The sequence below is a fragment of the Eleutherodactylus coqui genome, chromosome 8 (assembly GCF_035609145.1).
Source record: "Eleutherodactylus coqui strain aEleCoq1 chromosome 8, aEleCoq1.hap1, whole genome shotgun sequence".
NCBI lineage: Eukaryota > Metazoa > Chordata > Amphibia > Anura > Eleutherodactylidae > Eleutherodactylus > Eleutherodactylus coqui.
This window is the reverse complement of record NC_089844.1, coordinates 68,768,610-68,789,338: the sequence shown is the minus strand read 5'-3', so window position 1 is coordinate 68,789,338 and position 20,729 is coordinate 68,768,610. Positions and strand designations below refer to the sequence as shown.

The following is a 20,729-nucleotide window of genomic DNA, read 5'->3' as shown; positions in this document are numbered from 1 at the left end:
GTGACCGCACGTCACTGGAAACCAACAGGAGCAACTGGGCTGTAGAGGCGGCCGTGCGGGGAGCGCAGTGACGGGAGGAGGCGGCGGCGCCGCTCAGCGGACTGCATGGAGGCAACAGGCGCAGTGTACGGGGTGTCCGCCGGCACCACCATGACCGGACCGGCCACCCACAAGCGTGTGTCCCCAGGAGTGTAGTCCCGTCCGCTCCGCCATCAGCCCGGGAGGAAGATGAGTCCGCAGTGAGCCGGTCCGGCGCAGACATGGAAGGAGCGCTGTACAAGTGGACCAATTACATCACTGGTGTGTGCGGATACGGGGGCAGATATGTCTTATACGTGTGTTATGTAACGTGGGATATCATGCAAACGTGTTATATAATGTGTCATACAATGTTACAGGATGGGTGATGTATACTGTGTGTGATACAATGTTACTACATGGGTGATGTATACTGTGTGTGTGTGATACAATGTTACTACATGGGTGATGTATACTGTGTGTGTGTGTGTGATACAATGTTACTACATGGGTGATGTATACTGTGTGTGTGATACAATGTTACTACATGGGTGATGTATACTGTGTGTGTGATACATTGTTACTACATGGGTGATGTATACTGTGTGTGTGATACATTGTTACTACATGGGTGATGTATACTGTGTGTGTGTGATACATTGTTACTACATGGGTGATGTATACTGTGTGTGTGTGATACATTGTTACTACATGGGTGATGTATACTGTGTGTGTGTGATACATTGTTACTACATGGGTGATGTATACTGTGTGTGTGTGATACATTGTTACTACATGGGTGATGTATACTGTGTGTGTGATACAATGTTACTACATGGGTGATGTATACTGTGTGTGTGATACAATGTTACTACATGGGTGGTGTATACTGTGTGTGTGATACAATGTTACTACATGGGTGGTGTATACTGTGTGTGTGATACAATGTTACTACATGGGTGGTGTATACTGTGTGTGTGATACAATGTTACTACATGGGTGGTGTATACTGTGTGTGTGATACAATGTTACTACATGGGTGGTGTATACTGTGTGTGTGATACAATGTTACTACATGGGTGGTGTATACTGTGTGTGTGTGTGATACAATGTTACCTCACAGGTGGTGTATACTGTGTGTGTGATACAATGTTACTACATGGATGGTGTATACTGTGTGTGTGATACAATGTTACTACATGGATGGTGTATACTGTGTGTGTGATACAATGTTACTACATGGGTGGTGTATACTGTGTGTGTGATACAATGTTACTACATGGGTGGTGTATACTGTGTGTGTGATACAATGTTACCTCACGGGTGGTGTATACTGTGTGTGTGATACAATGTTACCTCACGGGTGATGTATACTGTGTGTGTGATACAATGTTACCTCACGGGTGATGTATACTGTGTGTGTGTGTGTGTGTGTGTGATACAATGTTACCTCACGGGTGATGTATACTGTGTGTGTGTGTGTGTGATACAATGTTACCTCACGGGTGATGTATACTGTGTGTGTGTGTGTGAGATACAATGTTACCTCACGGGTGATGTATACTGTGTGTGTGTGTGATACAATGTTACCTCACGGGTGATGTATACTGTGTGTGTGTGTGTGTGTGTGTGTGATACAATGTTACCTCACGGGTGATGTATACTGTGTGTGTGTGTGTGTGATACAATGTTACCTCACGGGTGATGTATACTGTGTGTGTGTGTGTGAGATACAATGTTACCTCACGGGTGATGTATACTGTGTGTGTGTGTGATACAATGTTACCTCACGGGTGACGTATACTGTGTGTGTGTGTGTGTGTGATACAATGTTACCTCACGGGTGACGTATACTGTGTGTGTGTGTGTGTGATACAATGTTACCTCACGGGTGACGTATACTGTGTGTGTGTGTGATACAATGTTACCTCACGGGTGACGTATACTGTGTGTGTGTGTGATACAATGTTACCTCACGGGTGACGTATACTGTGTGTGTGTGTGTGTGATACAATGTTACCTCACGGGTGACGTATACTGTGTGTGTGTGTGTGATACAATGTTACCTCACGGGTGACGTATACTGTGTGTGTGTGTGTGTGATACAATGTTACCTCACGGGTGACGTATACTGTGTGTGTGTGTGTGTGTGTGATACAATGTTACCTCACGGGTGACGTATACTGTGTGTGTGTGTGTGTGATACAATGTTACCTCACGGGTGACGTATACTGTGTGTGTGTGTGTGTGATACAATGTTACCTCACGGGTGACGTATACTGTGTGTGTGTGTGTGTGTGTGTGATACAATGTTACCTCACGGGTGACGTATACTGTGTGTGTGTGTGTGTGTGATACAATGTTACCTCACGGGTGACGTATACTGTGTGTGTGTGTGATACAATGTTACCTCACGGGTGACGTATACTGTGTGTGTGTGTGTGTGATACAATGTTACCTCACGGGTGACGTATACTGTGTGTGTGTGTGATACAATGTTACCTCACGGGTGACGTATACTGTGTGTGTGTGTGATACAATGTTACCTCACGGGTGACGTATACTGTGTGTGTGTGTGTGTGTGTGTGTGATACAATGTTACCTCACGGGTGACGTATACTGTGTGTGTGTGTGATACAATGTTACCTCACGGGTGACGTATACTGTGTGTGTGTGTGATACAATGTTACCTCACGGGTGACGTATACTGTGTGTGTGTGTGATACAATGTTACCTCACGGGTGACGTATACTGTGTGTGTGTGTGTGATACAATGTTACCTCACGGGTGACGTATACTGTGTGTGTGTGTGATACAATGTTACCTCACGGGTGACGTATACTGTGTGTGTGTGTGTGTGATACAATGTTACCTCACGGGTGACGTATACTGTGTGTGTGTGTGATACAATGTTACCTCACGGGTGACGTATACTGTGTGTGTGTGTGTGTGTGATACAATGTTACCTCACGGGTGACGTGTGCCGTGTGTGATACAGTGTTACCGCACGGGTGACGTGTGCCGCGTGGGGGATACAAAAACCCCTAATAAACTTGATCCCAAAAACTGTATATGTTAAGCATATGGAATTGTCCAGCCGTAGCTTTCTCATTTAGGCCGCATGCCCACGGGCGGGTCCGATTCCACATGCGGGAGTCTGCAGTGGGATCCGTGCCTACCTGCTTTTCTTCATCTGCACTGCGGATGGTTTAGATTTTTTTTCTTTAAACTGCTGCTTTTCCCGTGGAATCCGTGGCCCGGCCACAACGTCAGTAGGAAGCCGCCCGTGCGGGAACTGCCGTAAAACGGAACATGCTGCCATTTGGTTTATTTTCATCCGTGGACAGAAACCGCCCGACCCCGAAAATAGGCCCTCCATCACCATAGAAGCGCTGTCCGGCTCCGCTGCATCTTCTGCCCGGCACTGGTCTGCAGCATCTCTCCTGGCCGGGGATTGGAAAATCCCACATGCAGAAAGCGCTGCCTCTGATTGGCTGAGTCACCACCCTCAGCCAATCAGAGGCAGCGCTTCCTGCAGACGAGGATTTTTCAATCCTCGGCCAGAAGAGATGATGAACAACAGTTGCGGCCGCCATCTCTACGGGCCGGGCTATAAACTGCATTATGCTTCGTTCACACATGAGCCTGGCTGAAGGGGACGACTGTCACCAAAGCGATCGCGGAAAACGGCGAATGCAAATGATCGCTGAGGGTAAGCATGACCGCCAACGGGATGATGAGCGATGAGCCGCTAGTCCTTGCAATTTACAAAAAAATATGAGTCACTGGTTGGTCAGAAGTAGTCACAGTTGTTTGTCTTGGAACGACTTGGAGATCCTTAACGAACACTATCTCGGCCCTAATGAGCAGTCGTCGCTCTGGGTAAACGCTAACGAGCGGCTGCTGTTTCTACACTCCAGCATCTTTTCTGAGTGATCGTCTGAACAATAGTTGCTCCGTTTAAAGGTCCCCGAGTGCTAATCATCCCCTCTAAAAGGGCCATAAGAAGGATATCAGACAAGCCGTTGACAGCTTTGTTCCTTCTGCCCGGAGTGGAGTAGTGGTCAGCAGGCCTGGGAGCGGAGATAAGCCGTCCTCTGCTAATATGATAATTGGATTTAGCGGGCTCTTCTGATTAGTTGGATATGGAAGCTGCAGGTCTGATGTATCATCACCGTATAAACCACATCCACTCGCTGCCAGCGGAGCACATGCAGTGTTAACGATCCGCTTGTGGCGCTGCGGTCGTGCGGCAGGCTTCTTTAGGCCTGGAATCTGTGGAAGTAGTCCTAATATATTATATAATAGTACTGTCTACATGTGGTAGATACTGATGTGTCACCGCCACTGCTGTCCGCTTATGGAGTGTGCATGAAATAGCCTATGCTCACACGGGCGTATGATTATCGCGTATTACGCGTGTGCTGTATGCGATAATCCGCAGGCAATCAATTACACTGCCTTACACAGCTCACATTAGCGTGTTGGAATCGCGTAATAGGCAAGCGCAAAAAAAGCGCAGCATGATCTAATTTCTCGCGTACATACGTGTGATAGAGCCTATTGTTCTCTATGGGGGGTGTATACGCACCGTTGCAGGAAACGCAAAATACCAATTTGCTACCTTACACGGCAGTACGCCAAAACAGATCCACCTCTGTTCACTGAACACCTTCCGCTCTTGGGTGAGCTGAGGAACGATGGCTCTGTGTAAGAAGGTAGTATTCAAGTGTGGCCAGATTGCAAGTGGGGGCGCTATCTGCTGTGTGAAGGATTTGGCAGATAGTGTGTTCCAGCTTGTTTTGCTGTATTTGGGAGGGCGATCATACGGCACCAGACGTCCTCCCTCTCGCAGCACGTGTCCCCGTGCGAATGGGGACGTGCTGTGACCACAATGAACCGGTACGGGGACAAACAATGGCTTGAGCGATCATCCGCCTTCCTCATGCTGTCTGTTTTAAGGCCAGGTAAACGAGCGCCCATCTAGTCGATCAGCGCTCACCACCTGGAACAAGTTGGCATTAGTTTATTATTTCGCCCCTCTGTTGCATTGGGTAATGTAATGTATTTCTGTGTACTTGCAGGTTGGCAGCCGCGGTGGTTTGTATTGGCCAATGGCATCTTATCGTACTACGATTCACAGGATGACGTCTGCAAGGGCAGCAAAGGGAGTATTAAAATGGCAGTGTGTGAAATTAAAGGTAAGTTCTTGGTTACTTATTTTTATTTCATTCAGTTGGTTTTGAAAAGGCCCTTCAAGTAATTTCCCTAACTGTTCCCTATGGAGCCGGGAAACTTGTGATTGTAGCTGGGAACGAGGCAGACTCCTTCTAATCTTATTCCCTTTTGGCCACTCTCACACCTGCGTTCAGATAAATGGCACTTGAAACCGCGAGAGGTGGGTGCGGAGGCCTCCTCTCCAAATACAGAGGTCGGAGTGAAAACCTCTGCGCCAGCACTATAAGGAGGTCGGCGCGGAGGCTTCCACTCCGGCCTCTGTCTTACTGCGGCGTTGATGGAATGCGCTCGCACAGCTGATGGGTCGGGGTCCCGAGTGACGGACCCCGGCCGATCAACTACAGATGGTCCCTTACTTGTGAACAGGTTCCGTTCCGGGAGCCTGTTTGCAAGTCGATTTGTTCGCAAGTCCGAACAAATGGTAGTATGGAGCGGGATCGCGGGTGGATCCCGCTCCATACAACGTCGGGTGCAGGCTGTTTCTTACAGCGGACACCCGGCGGCAGTAGTTCCGACGAGCCGCGCCGCTTGTCGGAACTGTTAACACTTTAAATACCGCTCTGCCAGCTGTTTTTAAAGTGTTAACAGCTCTGCCGAGCGGCGCGGCTCGTCGGAATTGCTGCGGCCGGGTGCCCGCTGTAAGAAACAGCCTGCACCTGACGTTCAGGGGGCCCATACAATGTCCCACGATGAGATCGCGGGACGCTGTGCGGTTGCTAGGCAGCCGGGGGCCTTCTGAAAGGCCCCAGGGCTGCCTATGCAGAGTGCCCAACAAGCGCATGGCTTGATAGGCACTCTGCATAAACAGCCCTAGGGCCTTTCAGAAGGCCCCCGGCTGCCTAGCAACCGCACAGCGTCCCGCGATGTGACCGGACAGGCTTCTATCAGGCTTGATAGAAGCCTGCCCTGTCCCTGCACAATATGATGTAATGCCATAGTATTACATCATACTGTGCAGGACAGATTGTTCGCAACTTGCGAAATTCGTAAATCGAATGTTCACAAGTCGGGGACTATCTGTATTAATTGCCCATCCTGATGATGGGTCATCAAAAGTACTTAACTTGAAAACCCGCTGACTGGCAGGTGGCGGTCACCTGATTTCCGCTGCCAACAGAGACCAGTGCATCGCAGGACTGCAGTTCTGTATCTCTAGGGCTGAGGGGGGTACGTACCTTTTTGTTTTATTTTAAGATATTGTTTTTTACCGCGTACATCTAATGTTAATTGTACATAAAAAACGTTATGTTCCCTTTTTTAAACTGATGACTTGAGTTCTAAATAACGCAGCTCCGTCTGTCTGTAATCAACTTCGTGTGCTTATACAGGGGTGGGGCAATCTTCATGTAGCCAAAGCCTTACCAGTTGTAGGATGTCTTCCCCTCCTGTACCGATCCCTGTTCTCAGTTCATTCCACAGACAACACCAGGATGGAGCTCATCATCCCCGGGGAGCAGCACTTCTATGTCAAGGCTGTGAATGCCGCCGAGAGGCAGCGCTGGCTGGTGGCGTTGGGCAGCTCCAAGGCCTGTCTGAGCGATAACCGAACCAGGAAAGAGAAAGGTGATTGCCTGGTTTTTATTAGTTTGCACAGACTTTTAAATCCTTTTTGTACTGATGTATTAATTTTAGTGTTTTGCCTTTTTAAGGGATTTTTTTTCAGCTGGTAAAAATTGATGGCCCATCGACAGGACAGGGTATCAGTGGCTGATCGGTGGGGGTCCGCCTCACAGGACCCCATCCGATATAGCTGTTTGCCTGGTCAGCTGTCAGTCTGGTATGGAGTAGAAGGCAGATGGCTCCATGCATTGTGAAGTGACCCGGTATAGTAATGCAGGCACAGCTCCCATTTGCTTCGAAGCAAGCTGTGCCTGCAATGCCGAACCGGGCCAGAGTACAGCGTACAGAGCCGTCTGCTTCCTGCTTTGTACCGGGTGACCGCTGGCCTGTAGAATAATTAAGTGGATGGGATCTCAGGTGGCAGACCCCCAACGCTCAGCCAAGAATAGGACTTCTACAAACTGTGTACAGACTGGGTCTATGTATTTCTTGATGGCAACCAAAAGAAAAGCCTCATTGGAATACTTTTGTCTTTTTAGAAAATAGCGCTAATAAGGTTTATAGTACAGAAATCCTATTACATTACCATTTACTTTACTAAGCCTTTTTACATATGCACCAGGCCATAAAATAAAGTTTGACTTGTGAAGCCAATTGGATATATGATGCATTAGGAGCAGCTCCCTCATATAACCCCATTGTGAGAGCTTTAAGATGATCCCTACAAACACCTTTTATGACGGGGTGTGAGGAGGTTCAATTATAATGATAGCCTACTTTTAGATGGCAGGATAACAACTGGGTCAGATATTATTGGAAAGGGAGCAGTGTCCTTGCAGTACTGTCTTGACATTGGGCTGGTATTAGTTCTGCCGCTCCACCTAATTGCGGCTTCGGACTGTTGGGCAGGAAGCTTAAAGGTAAAGTGTCATCATTTAAGCCAATAAACTGTGTTATGGAGCTAAAGGTTGAGGGAGCGGGGAGTCTGTGGAGCGGTTTCATACTAGGTCCCCTGTTCTTGCGCTGTGTACCCGCAAAGTTGATGCGCACAGCTTTTTTTTTTTTAAAGACGTCTGTGTGTGTGTACGCACTCTTATGCATTGCGATGGAAGCGTGTGCACAGAGCTGTTTGAGAAGAGTCACACGGTGTACATGCCAACTTTGCGGGGACACGGCACAAGACCACGCGAGTATGAAATACAGCTTCCCGTTCCCTTAACTTTGTGACCCATAATTATGGTGTTCATAAGGCATGACCTATCCCTTTAAAACGAAGGTCCCCCCCCATCATCTTCTGGTGTGCTGTGGATGATGCATCAGTTAGAAGGAAATGTGAGTTTTGAGACTTTTATGACAACGGGCATTTTGGCTGAAATCGGATGGAATAGCAAACTGGCTTCAGTAGTTCACAGGTGGGCACTGCCAGGGCCACATCGCCTGCCCTGTGAAGGGGAACCTATATCGGTATTGTGGACACAGCAGTTTTGACTCAAAAAGGCCTAGTACTTGGCAGTGAATGTAAATTTGTTCATTGGTATGACCGTTGACTGGCTGGAGAGGGTAAATCATTTTTTTTTGGGGGGGGGGGGGGGTTAATAAATATTAGGAAAAACCTGAAAGCTCCAAATTGCATAGCCTAATACATGAACCATCTTGGACCTCTCACCAATTAGGAGCCTTCAGATGACCTCCCAAGTAGACCGCTAGAAGTGCTGGGGGGGGGGGGGCATTTTCCTTCAACAGGCTCCTCAGTTTGCCCATAGCGTGGGCCATGGGATGAGAATTGGGCAGAGTATTGGATACCAAGAGGTAAACCTTGAGGCAGTAAGCCATAGTTGGGTTTTGTGAACTGTATTTTCTGCATAGCTTTTCTTCTACTTAAGTGTAATTTTTTTTTGTAACATTTACAGAAATCAACGAAACCAATGAATCACTGAAAACCAAAATGTCGGAGCTGCGGCTGTACTGTGACTTGTTGATGCAACAGGTGCACACGATTCAGGAGTTTGTAAGTCAGGATGACAGTCGCCCGTCGCCCAGCGCTGAGGTACGACCTGTCACTGCAGACGCAGTAGGAGGTGTCATGGCGTGTTCTTGTGCGTTCACCTGCCTCGCTGTATAACATAATGGCGGTACTCCGTCTTGCATACACGGCTACTGAAATACTGATCCGTTTCGGCTGCTCCAAGTAACCATTGCATATTCTGTTTTTGGATCTAGAACATGAATGAAGCCTCTTCTCTGCTTAGTGCAACCTGTAACACATTTATTACCACACTTGAAGAATGTGTCAAGATAGCCAATGCCAAATTCAAGCCAGAAATGTATCAGCTGCCTCCTCACGAGTCTTTGGTGTCTGCCGTGTCTCCTTCCCCTGTACAAATGGTAACGTACAAGAACTTGGAGTTTGTTGCCTTTCATAGAAGTTTGCTTGTAGTCAGCTTCTTCGGAGTCTGTCTTGCAGCTTAGCTATTTTGCACATACCATTCACAATATCTTAAAGGGGTTGTCCGGTTACCGGCCAACATTCCCTTTACTACACCAGCTGTGCTAAAATAGCTGTATTTACCCACCGCCGCTGCCATGTTCAGCAATGTACCCCCATTGTCCTCCCTGTGATTATTGTTGCTGATGACATGTGACCAATGCAGCATCGCCACCCTTTCTCCTGGCATCCATGATGGCAGGAGTTCAGAACGGTGGGCCGTGGTCACGTGACATCCATGACAACATCAACAGTAAACACTGTGAGGATGGTGGGGCTACCGTGCTGGATTGCAGAGGACAGAGGTACGGCTGATTTGGTTAATTTAGCACAGTTGGTAGTGTAGGGGGAATGTTGTCCAGTAACTGGACAACTCCTTTAACCCTTTCCAATTCACTGACCTCTAAAGACATTATGATTTAAGGCTGTACAGCTTCGATGTCGGAAGACGTCCGTCGGGGTTCTCTTACTGTATATTGCCAGCCTCTCTGCTGTCAGAGCCTATCCAACGTGTCACCTAATGCAGTACTGGCTCTAGCCAGCAGATAGCACCATTGTATAACGGTAGAAAAAGAGTAAGCCCCCCTAGGAAAACCAGGATACAAATTGGATTGGAAAGGGTTAAGGTATTGTTCAGACACTTAAAGGGCTTGTCCAGTGGAATAAAAATGGGGTGAGAACTGATCAGCATATTCACCACACTGAGGTCCTGGCGTTCTCTACCTCCTGCTGTAGCCATGATGTCTCAACTGGCCATCCAAAGCAGTGACGTGGTCCAGCAGTCACATGTCCTTGTGTCAGGATGTCATCGCTTTAGCATGGTGGAAGAGGGCACCATTGCAGCAGGAGGAGAATAAACCTCCTCTTACACTATGCTGAACCATTTTCAAAATAATTTTTTCTGGACAACCCCTTTTAGGGATTTTACTGGGTAGATTGCCTTTAAGGGTCCTTTTAGACGAGCCGATTGATTGTTTGGCTGAGCGAACGATGTCCGAGTTCATTCGGGTAGCCCGTTTTATACAGGCGATGCATTGTTGGCTCATTCAAACAAGAAATCGTTCAGTCGGTCTCTCCGTGTATAAGTGACTGAGAACGCCCGAACGAGCGCTATTTAAACCGAACGGGCCAGCCATGATTTTTATGCCTGCATAAAATGAGCGATTATCGTTCGGTCGTTGCTGTGTTTACACTGAACAATCATCGCTCACTTCTGCTCATTTGAATGATTCTTTCTGAATGCTAATCATTGCGTCTTAAAGGGCCCTAAGTTGGGGTATCTCGCTGATGTCCTACTTAAACGGGCCTATGAGTTCTATTTCGCCTGCTGACTAGCGCCCAAGCCCTCTTCATGGGTACGTGTCTTATACTAACTGTATTCAGCCGAGAGGGACTGTGCGGTTCACAGGTGCAAACCCTTCAGGATAATTCTTGTAATGACCGCCTGATCCTCTTTGCCTTACCAACTATGTGAAATGGAGACCAAAGAGATCTCTGACCTATTAAGCCCCACGTTCTCCTGGTTTCTGTCCCTGTGGAGTTTTCTTAATAGAAAATGGGAACCTGAGATACAACCAGCGCTGGACAGAAAAACGTAATGTGAAAGAAGCCTTAACTAATTGTCGGATTGTTCGGACCCCTTGATAAACGGGTTTCTATTAGCAGTTGGGTGTTGAGCTCTATCAAATGGGTGGAGGAAGATTCCGCCCCCCCCCCCCCCAAATCTCTTGATTTAATGGCTGCGGAGTATTACATGATCTATATTGTTTTAAATGCTGTATTTTTCTTTGCATTATTAGATGAAGAGATCCATGAGCCACCCGGGCAACTACACTACAGACAGGTGAGACAGACGCAGTAAAACCTCTCCAAAAGACCACTTGAGAAGACCACCCACCCAGAAGGCCAATTTTCAGTGCAATTTTGGGTGGTCGTCTTGAACCGTATATTCACATTAGCAATCTATTTAGCGTGTTTCAAAGATTTTGCAAACTTTAATGTGTAGTTCTCATGTATGGAAGAGTGCCACAGGCAGTCCACATTGGCCAATAGATCTTTCTGCTTCACAGTAACCTAGGCATATGGCAAGGACTAAAGAGTTATTGGACCGCTGTCTGTACTTTCCATTGATATATCTGTATGTGTCGATTAAGTCCCCACTAAACCAGATACTAAACCCCAACTGAGTAACCCTGTTTGATCCTCTTCTTGGTACTATAATGGACCTTTTCCCTTAGTTACTTTGGTTGTCCCCTGTGTCTCTTATAGTTTTGATATGTCCTCCTTAAGCTACATGCACACAGCACATCGGGATTCCGTCTGCGGAATCTAGCCCTCACCGCGGCCGGCGACCCTGCGTACCTGTTATCCTCTGACTTCTCTATACGGGAATGGTCCACACAGTGCATCGTTAGACATGTGCAGTACAGATTTATTTTTTCAAATGTGTTTATTTTTCCTGCTCCGTCACTAGGCCATGACGTGAGTCCCGCGACCTTTCCGCAATGTCAATTATGGAAAGGTCGCGGATCGGACGCCTTCCATTGACTTCATTGTAAGCCGTCCGTGCTGAATCCACGCAAAAATGGAGCATGCTCCGATTTTTCACTCACAAGCGGAAACCGCAATTGGTTTCCGCTCCTGTGCATAAGCATTACTTTTCCATAGCATGCTATGGGTGGAATTTGCTGCGGAATCCTGGAGGCAGACGCCCGCCGCGGATTTCGCAATTCAAATCCGTCCGTGTGCATGAGGCCTTTTCATCAATTTTCCATGTGTGTTCTGACTAGTGAATCCTGTAGAGGCACCCTGTACCTCTTTTGATGCATGTGACATGACAGCAGCTGCCTGGCATTGGTCACGAAAGTTAGAACATTCCTGCATTATTTAAATGACTTTTCTGAATAAGCTGCTATGTTTGTGCACATGAGGAATAACATTATTTCTGTCCCTCCTGTAACTAGTGTACAGATTTTTCACCAGTTTTCCCCTCTGCAGCCTGTATCTCTAATTTTCAGTTCTCCTTGACCTAGTGGAAGGAGCCTGCTGTTGTGATGTCTCCATACTTTTCTTATGGAGAAAAATGCAGATTCTGCTCCCTAACTCTGTAGCTCCTACATAAGTGACAACATCATGGAGGACAGTGTACAAGAGAACTAATTAGTGTAGATATGATTTTTAGTAGCTGCAACACAGTAAATCACTCGCTGTTAGCTTCAACAGCACATCTGTGAGTTTCTCACTCCTTCCTGCAGCAACCTCTATTCCACAGAGATCCATGGGCAGCACGAGACAGCCAACCCTCTCCACATGCACGCACACTCTCTTCCTGCAATCTGTGTCTGTTACTGTTTCCCCCAAAATAAGACACTGTTTTATTAATTTTTTGCCCCAAAAGAGACAGTGTCTTATTTTCAGGAGGTGTCTTAATACTCACCTAGCAGGCGCCGTCCAGTTCCTTCTTGCTGGTCTCCGGCAGTCCTCTGTGTAGTCCTCAGCGCTGTGAGAGCATTCTCTTCCTGGTAACGGGGCTTGAATACCCCGCCTCCAGCAAGAGATTGCAGTGTTTGGCTAAGGCGGCATTCATGAACCAATCAGAGCTGTCACTCGATGAACCAATCACAGCCATTCAATGATGTCATTCAATGAATGGCTGTGATGGTTCATCGAGCGTCGGCTCTGATTGGTTCAGAAACATCGCATCAGCCAATCACAGCAATCTCTTGCTTGAGGCGGGGTATTCAAGCCCCGTTACCAGGAAGAGAATGCTCTCTCAGCGCTGAGGACTACGCAGAAGACTGCCGGAGAGCAGCGAGAGGGACCCGAACGATGCCCCCTAGGTGAGTATGGTTTCAGTTTTTTCATGTAGTGTAGCTAGGGCTGATTTTCGGGGAAATGCTTATATTTCAATTTCCCTCAGTCCCCCCCCCCCCCCCCCCACACACACACACCAAATCCGGGTAGGTCTTATTTTCAGGGAAACACAGTACAGAGATGGACTTCGCTTGGTAATAGAGAGGGTGACTGCAAATTAGAAGGGAGACCCCTAGTGGCCAGTACATTAGAGGGATTTTCAGCACAGAAATGTCAATTTAAATAACTAGTAAAAGTACAAATCCCTTTGAAGCCTGTTATGCTAACATGACAGCAAGTGTGAAAGTGTGGTGATATTTTTTGCTGCTTCCAAATATCTCATTTCTTGGCCGTATTTTAATTTTTTTTTTATTTTTATTTTTTTAATTGTAGCTTTAAAATTGTTGTAGAATTGGTCTGTCGCACAACTGATGTTTTACATCACTTTGGGTTCATTCAGAAAACGCATCGGAATTTTTTTTTTTTGATTTCGGTAGTAAAATTTCAATAAACTTTGCACTTTGGTGTTTTCTCTTTGTGGCTGTTAATACAGGATCAGCTATTCTATGAAGGAGTCTTCGTCGTCGTTTTACCGGGCACCAAATAGGAGGAGAAGTGCTTATTCAGATACTGAAACAATCAGCGACGGACTAGTGGAGGACACTGACAGTAAGTTGTTTACTCAATAACTGCGAAATCCAACTATAAACCCCCTTAGGTATAAACAGGTATTACTGTGAGGGACACATAAGAAAAGTCTAAGAAGCTTGCTGCTAACTGCATGAAAGTGAATGGTGGAATGAAGAGAGAAGCCCAAAAATTAGTGCAGCTTTCAACTTGCTCCGACATCTATTCGGGTCAAGGACTGCTGTTGGTGATTATTTTATTCTGCTTCTGTATTAACATGGCTTTGCTGCACAGAGCAAACCACTTCCTGCTCCCTTCCGTTTAGACATGTCGTAGACCATGTGACAGAAGGGCTCTGGCAGGCATCCTTCTCGGAGTGGATGCCTTTTGTCATATGATCTGTGGCACTTGTGTCTAACGCTAGGCCCGAGGGCCCGCAACGAGTACTAAACACAGAAGGACTGGCTCTCCACTTTCACCGAAGGACACAGCCAATGCTTGGCAGAGGGTTGACGCCAGCACAGGGAGTGGGTGCAGTGTTAGATTCTGAGCTCTGGCTGGCACCTCCACACCGCTGTGTGCAACAGCTCACAGGTGATGGCACCGCTCTCACAGCCCTACTCGGACACTCTAGTTGCCCTCCAAGGTAGGAAGCTTGGTGGTAAAGCGGTGAAAGGGAAAAAATACTATCATAGTGCATAGGGCTCCATAGCCATGTTAAGGAGTACGTTTAAGGCTCCTTCACACGGACATATGCAGTCCATGAAATACACAGTGTTTTCATTGGGTGTGTATTCACTGCGCATTTTGACCTTCTTGCATTTTTTTGTGTGTGTATTCACTGCTCTTTTTAATGTACTGTAGGAATGCAGTGCAAAGAATAGCATGCAAAGGCTGCTGGACAGAGCTATGCTGATGCTTGCAGAGAGAAAAGACTTGAGTAGGGCAGGAAATAAGATAAAAGAATCAGATCCTGCCAGACTCAGGGGGAATGCTGGCTGCTAGCCAGAGAGGTGGTGAAAGACTTTGCATCAGGACTGTGAGCCTGAGGTACCATACAGACCAGTTCTGGGAATTGTCACACTGTCTGTCAGAGGAGGACGCCCTCTAGACATCCCAGGCGGGACCGGTGACAGTGGGTTGCAAACCCAGAAAGTTATGAATGGACTGTATGATATGCTGTGATGCTGCTGTGCTGATAAATAAATGCTGGCAGGCGTCGGAATTAAAAGAAAAGCAAGCCTCTTGGAGCCTATCTACATGTGTGGTGCCTGTTTTTCGATCCGAGAGGTCGGCGATCTAGAGATGCGAGTAAACCCTCCACATTGCCACAGTACACAAAAAATCCCTGCAAGAATGTCCCATTGATTTCTCCTGCCTTCGTGAGTAAATACACGTCTCATGCGTATTCACTGCTTATTTACACAATCCCATTACCTTTTTAATGGGCAAATTTTCTATCCGTAATATGGTCCAAAATAAAAACATGGTGGAATTTTTTTTTTTACTTTTGTGTGTGAAATGCACATCTGAATCCCCCAATGGTGTGTAATCTGTCCATGATACACATGTAACACAGAGCACAAATACACCCATGTGAATGAGCAATTATAAATGGCACTTTTAAAGGCAGCCATAATGCTGATGTGGCCCCCGGTGAATATGAGTCTACCGCCCTTGATCTGTGGCACGTTGAGCAAAGCAGAAAATGAGTGCACTGCTATATAAATTATGACAAGATGGATACGCAGGGTGCTACATTTGTGTCTATAAGACACAAAATTGGAGGAAGTAACACAAGAGCTTGTGCATACCAATGAAAACCATTATGATTTTATTAGCAAAGAGGCCACAGACAATTTGACCCCTTAGTGACCACCCATACGTGTTTTCACTTCCTTGGTGTCTGGGCTTTAATCTACAGGGCCGTAAAAACACACTGGCCCTGTAGACTAAAGCCCCGGTATTCTCTGAGTGTGAGTGACAGCTACCGTCTGTCGGAGGTAGCCGAGAGCCTGGAGCTGTCATGGATGGCCTCGGTGTGTGACCCCCAGTCACACAATCGCCATTAAAGGGGTTGTCCTGCAAAAGCAAGTGAAGTTAAACACTTCTGTATGGCCATATAAATGCACTTTGTAATATACATCGTGCATTAAATATTGGCCATACAGAAGTTATATACTTACCTACAGGGGGTCCCCCCCCTGTGTTGGCATCCCCGTCTCCATGGCGCCGACCGAATCCTTCTCCTTGATTAGACGCACTTGCGCAGTCTGCCCTCTTCTGTCCCGTTGAATCCGGCTGCTCCAGCGTGCTCGCGCCGCACAGCTGGTCTGCGCATGCGCAGACAACCTGTGCGGCGCGAGCACGCTGGAGCGACCCCATTCAACGAGACAGAAGAGGCAGACTGCGCAAGCGCGTCTAATCAATAAAAAAATAAAAAAGTTTGTGTCATCTCTCCTAACAGATCGGATTCATGAGGGGAGATGAAATTACTCACCTCCGGCCTCCTCGACGAACTGGTCCTGCAAGGACCTACCACCGGCTTCTGTACATGTGCGCCAAAGGCAAAATGTCAGGCGCGTGCGCAGAAGGCTGGAAAGCCCGGGAAATTTAAAATCTCCCTACTTCTGGCTAGCAAAAGTAGCCGAGAGTGAGGGGATGTCAATGGGGGCCGCAGTATGCAATCCCGGGTCACATGATTGCCGTTATCCAATTATAAAGTCAATCATGGAAAGTTAAAAGAAAAACAAAAGTTGAAGTTTAATCTTACACCCCATTCCTGCCGCGGAAGTTAAGAAATACCCCCCCCCCCCCCCCCCCAAAAAAAAGTGTTTGGTTTGCAGCAAGCATGGGAGGAGGAGGGATACCCAGTTTTATTGCCCCATGTGCTTGGTCTAACCAGGCCTCTGTAATTACCCCTGTCTTGAGATGGGGGGGGGGATTCTTTTTAGTGAGTCAATTTTTTTTCTGGGGCCTGGAATGTATTCAGTTGTGTCCTGAAATCCAATCGGTGTGCCCTCTATTATATTCCTAGCCATGTGTCCTGTAAGTAGATTGAGGCTACAATGGGGGTATTGCTAAACACAGGACTAGTGCTATAAAATTTTGGGGGTATCACCCCAGTTTTGTCTGCTTGAAACAAAACTGTCATGAGTGACATATTTGTGGAAAAAATTACACTTTATTTTTCGCCTGCTTTTATAAGAAATTTGCAAAAAAAAAAATGGGGTCAGAATGCTCAGTACACCCCTAGTAAAATGGGCTAAGGTGTCTAGATTTCAAGATGGGGTCACTAGTGGGAGGTGTTCTATCATTTTGACAGCTTGATGGCTCTACAAGTGGGCAATGGGGCCTGGAATGTATTCAGTTGTGCTCTGAAAGCCAAAGAGTGTTCCCTCCATTACAGGCCTAGCCATGTGTCCTGTAAGTAGATTAGGACCACAATGGATATGTTTCTGAACACAGGAAAAACAAGGGTATCCATTTTGGGGTGCAAATCCTCATTTTCATGTGCACTATAGAAAAAAAACTGTCTGTAAAATGACATATTTGCAAGAATAGGTGCAAATATAGGTGTATTTTTAAAAATGGGGTCATTTGTGGAGGTATCTATCATCCTGATACCTATGAGTCTTTGCCATCTTGGCTTGGTGCAGGAAAACAGTGTTCCTCAAAATTTTACTAATTAATGTTAAATGTGTATGTCTCCTAAATGGTTAAAAAAACAAAAGTTTTTCAAATTTGTTTCCAGAATAAAGTAAACAAAAATATCTTATCAAAAATTTGTACAGTAGGTTTGCACATATTTGACATATTGCAGTTGAAAATGTGAAAAAAAAAATATTATTTTTTTTCTAAAGGTTTCCGATTTGGGTGCTTTTAAGAAATATACATTAATTCTATCGGTCTATTTTAACCACCTAAATAAAGTAAGATATATGGGGCAAAAAACAATGTGAGAAACACTTGGATATGCAAAACCTTTACAGAGTTATTCTATGTTAAAGTGACACATGCCAGATTTCCAAAATTTGGCCTGCTCATTAAGGAGCAAACAGGCTTGGTCACTAAGGAGTTAAAAACATAAAATGCCTGAAAACGTTCACATGGTAAACATATAATATACATTTAATCAGAAATGCATTTTATTGTATACTGGTCCCATAGGACAAAAGTCAAACAAATGCAAAAAAGCAGAATGTAAGCAGTACTCACTAAATTGCTAACTAAGAAGTATCCAAAAGTGCATCTAAGGAGCGATAACCCAGTGTAGAATTCCAGTGCTAAGCAAAAGAGCAAAGTGCTGCCAGGGAGCCAAGGTCTCAAATATGGAGCACAGGGCTGTGGGTAATGCTGGGACTCGAAAATAGGCCATTGCTCATTAGATGTCACATTTAGAGATGAGCGAACGTACTCGTTTACAGCAATTACTCGTTCGAGCATTGCTTTTTTCGAGTAACTGCCTAATCGGGCGAACAGATTTGGGGGGCGCCGGGGGTTGCGGAGTGGGGGGTGGGGGGGAGAGAGAGCTCCACCCCGCCGACCCCCGAATCTTTTTGCCCAAGTAGGCACTTACTTGAAAAAAAGCGATGCTCGATCGAGTAATTGTCCTAAACGAGCGCGTTCGCTCATCTCTAGTCACATTGCATTGTACTTCCGGATCTTTCCTAGTTTGCACTTTAGTGAGTACTGGTTCCATTACGCTTTTTTGCATTTGTGACTCCTATCGGTTATTGTATATTAGCCCTATAGAACGTCTTTGGTTGATTTTTCTATAAGGTTACTATATTTTGTGAGGGAGCTCCCTCTGATTCTGATGACTTGTATACATAATATACACAAGAATCTTCTACTCATGTACACAAATTCTGTCTCCCTTCTATTAGGCCCAATGCACACGGGCGGACTTTTGCTGCGGAATCCGGAGTGGTTGTCCGCCTCTGGAATCCGGAGCAATAACCCTCCATAGCATGCAATGCAAAAAAGATTCTTCACGCACACGAGCGGAAACCAATTGCGGTTTCTGCTCACGGATGAAAAATCGCAGCATGCTCTATTTTCCTGCAGTTCCTGCAAGGACGGCTTCCATTGAAGTCAATGCAAGCTGTCCAACCAGCGGCCCGTCAGCAAGTGACATTGTGGTCAGGCTGCAGATTTCATGGGAAAAGCAGGAGATGAAACATAAAAATCTCTACTGCACATGTTCGACAGCGAGCCGTGCAGACCATTCGCAGTACAGAGAACCCGGAAGAAGAGAGGTCCACGTGGACGCTGCTGCCTGCACACACAGTTAAGCAGTGTCACCCGCCACCGGATTCCGTGCGTGCCGTGTGCAGGAGGCCTAAGATTGGTGGTTCTGAACCCTTTTCAAACATTTTATCCTTTTTTAAAATTGTTTTTAAATAGTTTTTTGCAAAGAAAATCGCCTACTTCTTCTTGTAGTGTTGCACAACCAGTTGTGTGTCGTACTACGAGATGTAGAGTCCTGCCCTTGTCGAATCCTCACATAACCATCAGCAGACTGTGATCCCCTGGGAGTAAGCAGTAAAAGTTTCCATTGAACAACCGAAAGCGCAGATCATGAAAACCTTGAATAGTTTTATTTGCTATTACCAAAACAGGCCATTTCCTAATCTGTATCCGTTACTCCAGGGCCGCTCCACTGCCCCCGAGCCGGAATGAATGGTGGATTTCCTTCAGCTACCGGTGCAGAAGACAAAAAAATGAAGTCCAAGAATCCTTCCGATGCCGATGACTCTCCTGCCTCTGTCTCTTCCTGAAGCTCGGGAGAAGAGCTTTAGGTGTTCATATACTTTGTAACAGTCCTGCTATGCAAAGGCAGCTTGTGTCAGACTTTCATGACCTCGAAGCATTTGTTGGACCCTGTAGATGGATTCCGCTGCACTTTATATAATACTGTAAGAGCAAACTTTGAAGTGAGTTTAATCTTTGTACAGTTTATTTGCAAAAGTATTTTCCTACTAACCCTTCACGGTCTGAATGTGCATTCTTGATCAAACAGCTGTATAACATGTAGAATATGCAATTAATATTGTTTTCTTTTAACGCGCAACAACCTGACAGGTTATAACACATGCTTTGTATGTTAGTAGTTTACAAAGACTCGGAAGCCAAAACCATTGGAATTATAGGGGCGCTCTTCTTCTGTAAGGTTTCCTCTCCTATATCTTGTTTACCCATATGAATGTGGTTTCTGTTCCTTCTGTTCTTTGGGAGGGGGACTATACAGAATGAAGGACCTCACATGTTCACACCACATTACTGCCATCAGATTAAAAAAAAAAAAGGAAAAATGCAACTTAAAAAGAGTGTCCAACTGTAAACTATTGATGGCCTAGCCTCAGGGCAAGTCATCAATAGTTGATCAGCAAGGGTCTATTGCAGAAGTCCACCACTGATTAGCTGTTTGCCAGGCCATTGAAATGTATGGAAACTAGGCCTGCAATACCAAATCTGGCCACTACAGTAAGAACAGAGCTGCAGAAATCAGCTGAGTGCTTTAGCTTGCTGGCTTTGGTGAACAGCTGTTCTGCCGGAGTCCTGTGGGGCTGACTCCTCCAAGCTACTATTGATGACCTGCCCTAAGGATAGTTTACAATCGGCCAACCACTGTAAACTGTCAAAAAGATGTAAAGTTGGAATGTGTTTGTCAGTTCGATAGTCATTGTCAAAAAAAACTTCAAGCACCTAGGAAGTCCCATATATGTTCTGCTAGTAATAAATCTGGCAACTGGGCAGGCCACGGAAGTGTGGCAGCAGGGTGTGTGCGGCCGGGGATTATCCTGCTGGAAAATGCCTCTTGGAAGCCACCATGAGTGGAAAACATGTGGCTGCAGGATGTTCTCAGCACATGCTGAGCTGTCGTTGTCTTTCGTACCACCACTAGGGGCGACTCCAAAGCCATCACAACAGTAGTGGGACAGGT

The 20,729-nt window shown here is 46.2% G+C and overlaps 1 protein-coding gene across 2 annotated transcripts; it reads left to right on the top strand.

Annotated features, from left to right (window-relative positions):
• On the top strand, nt 1–19,773 carry PLEKHA3 (pleckstrin homology domain containing A3). 2 transcript variants are annotated; one of them, XM_066575771.1, is made up of 8 exons: nt 1–300; nt 5,103–5,219; nt 6,664–6,819; nt 8,727–8,863; nt 9,037–9,201; nt 11,101–11,144; nt 13,707–13,822; nt 14,645–15,633. In XM_066575771.1, exons 1-8 carry the CDS (start codon nt 261–263, stop codon nt 14,662–14,664), a joined length of 795 nt encoding a protein of 264 aa, XP_066431868.1. In that variant the 5' UTR covers nt 1–260; the 3' UTR covers nt 14,665–15,633. The 2 variants fall into 2 exon arrangements, with proteins under 2 accessions (XP_066431868.1, XP_066431867.1); XM_066575770.1 differs by lacking the exon at nt 14,645–15,633 and adding an exon at nt 19,436–19,773 and having other exon boundaries at nt 2–300.
• Nucleotides 19,774–20,729: the final 956 nt, after the last annotated feature.

Bases quoted from the DNA above. Each gene is read 5' to 3' on its own strand.
- PLEKHA3 (XM_066575770.1), top strand. From the start codon at position 261: ATGGAAGGAGCGCTGTACAAGTGGACCAATTACATCACTG. The intron at 6,820-8,726 runs GTGATTGCCTGG...TAACATTTACAG, and splicing joins CCGAACCAGGAAAGAGAAAG to AAATCAACGAAACCAATGAA. The intron at 9,202-11,100 runs GTAACGTACAAG...TTGCATTATTAG, and splicing joins CTCCTTCCCCTGTACAAATG to ATGAAGAGATCCATGAGCCA.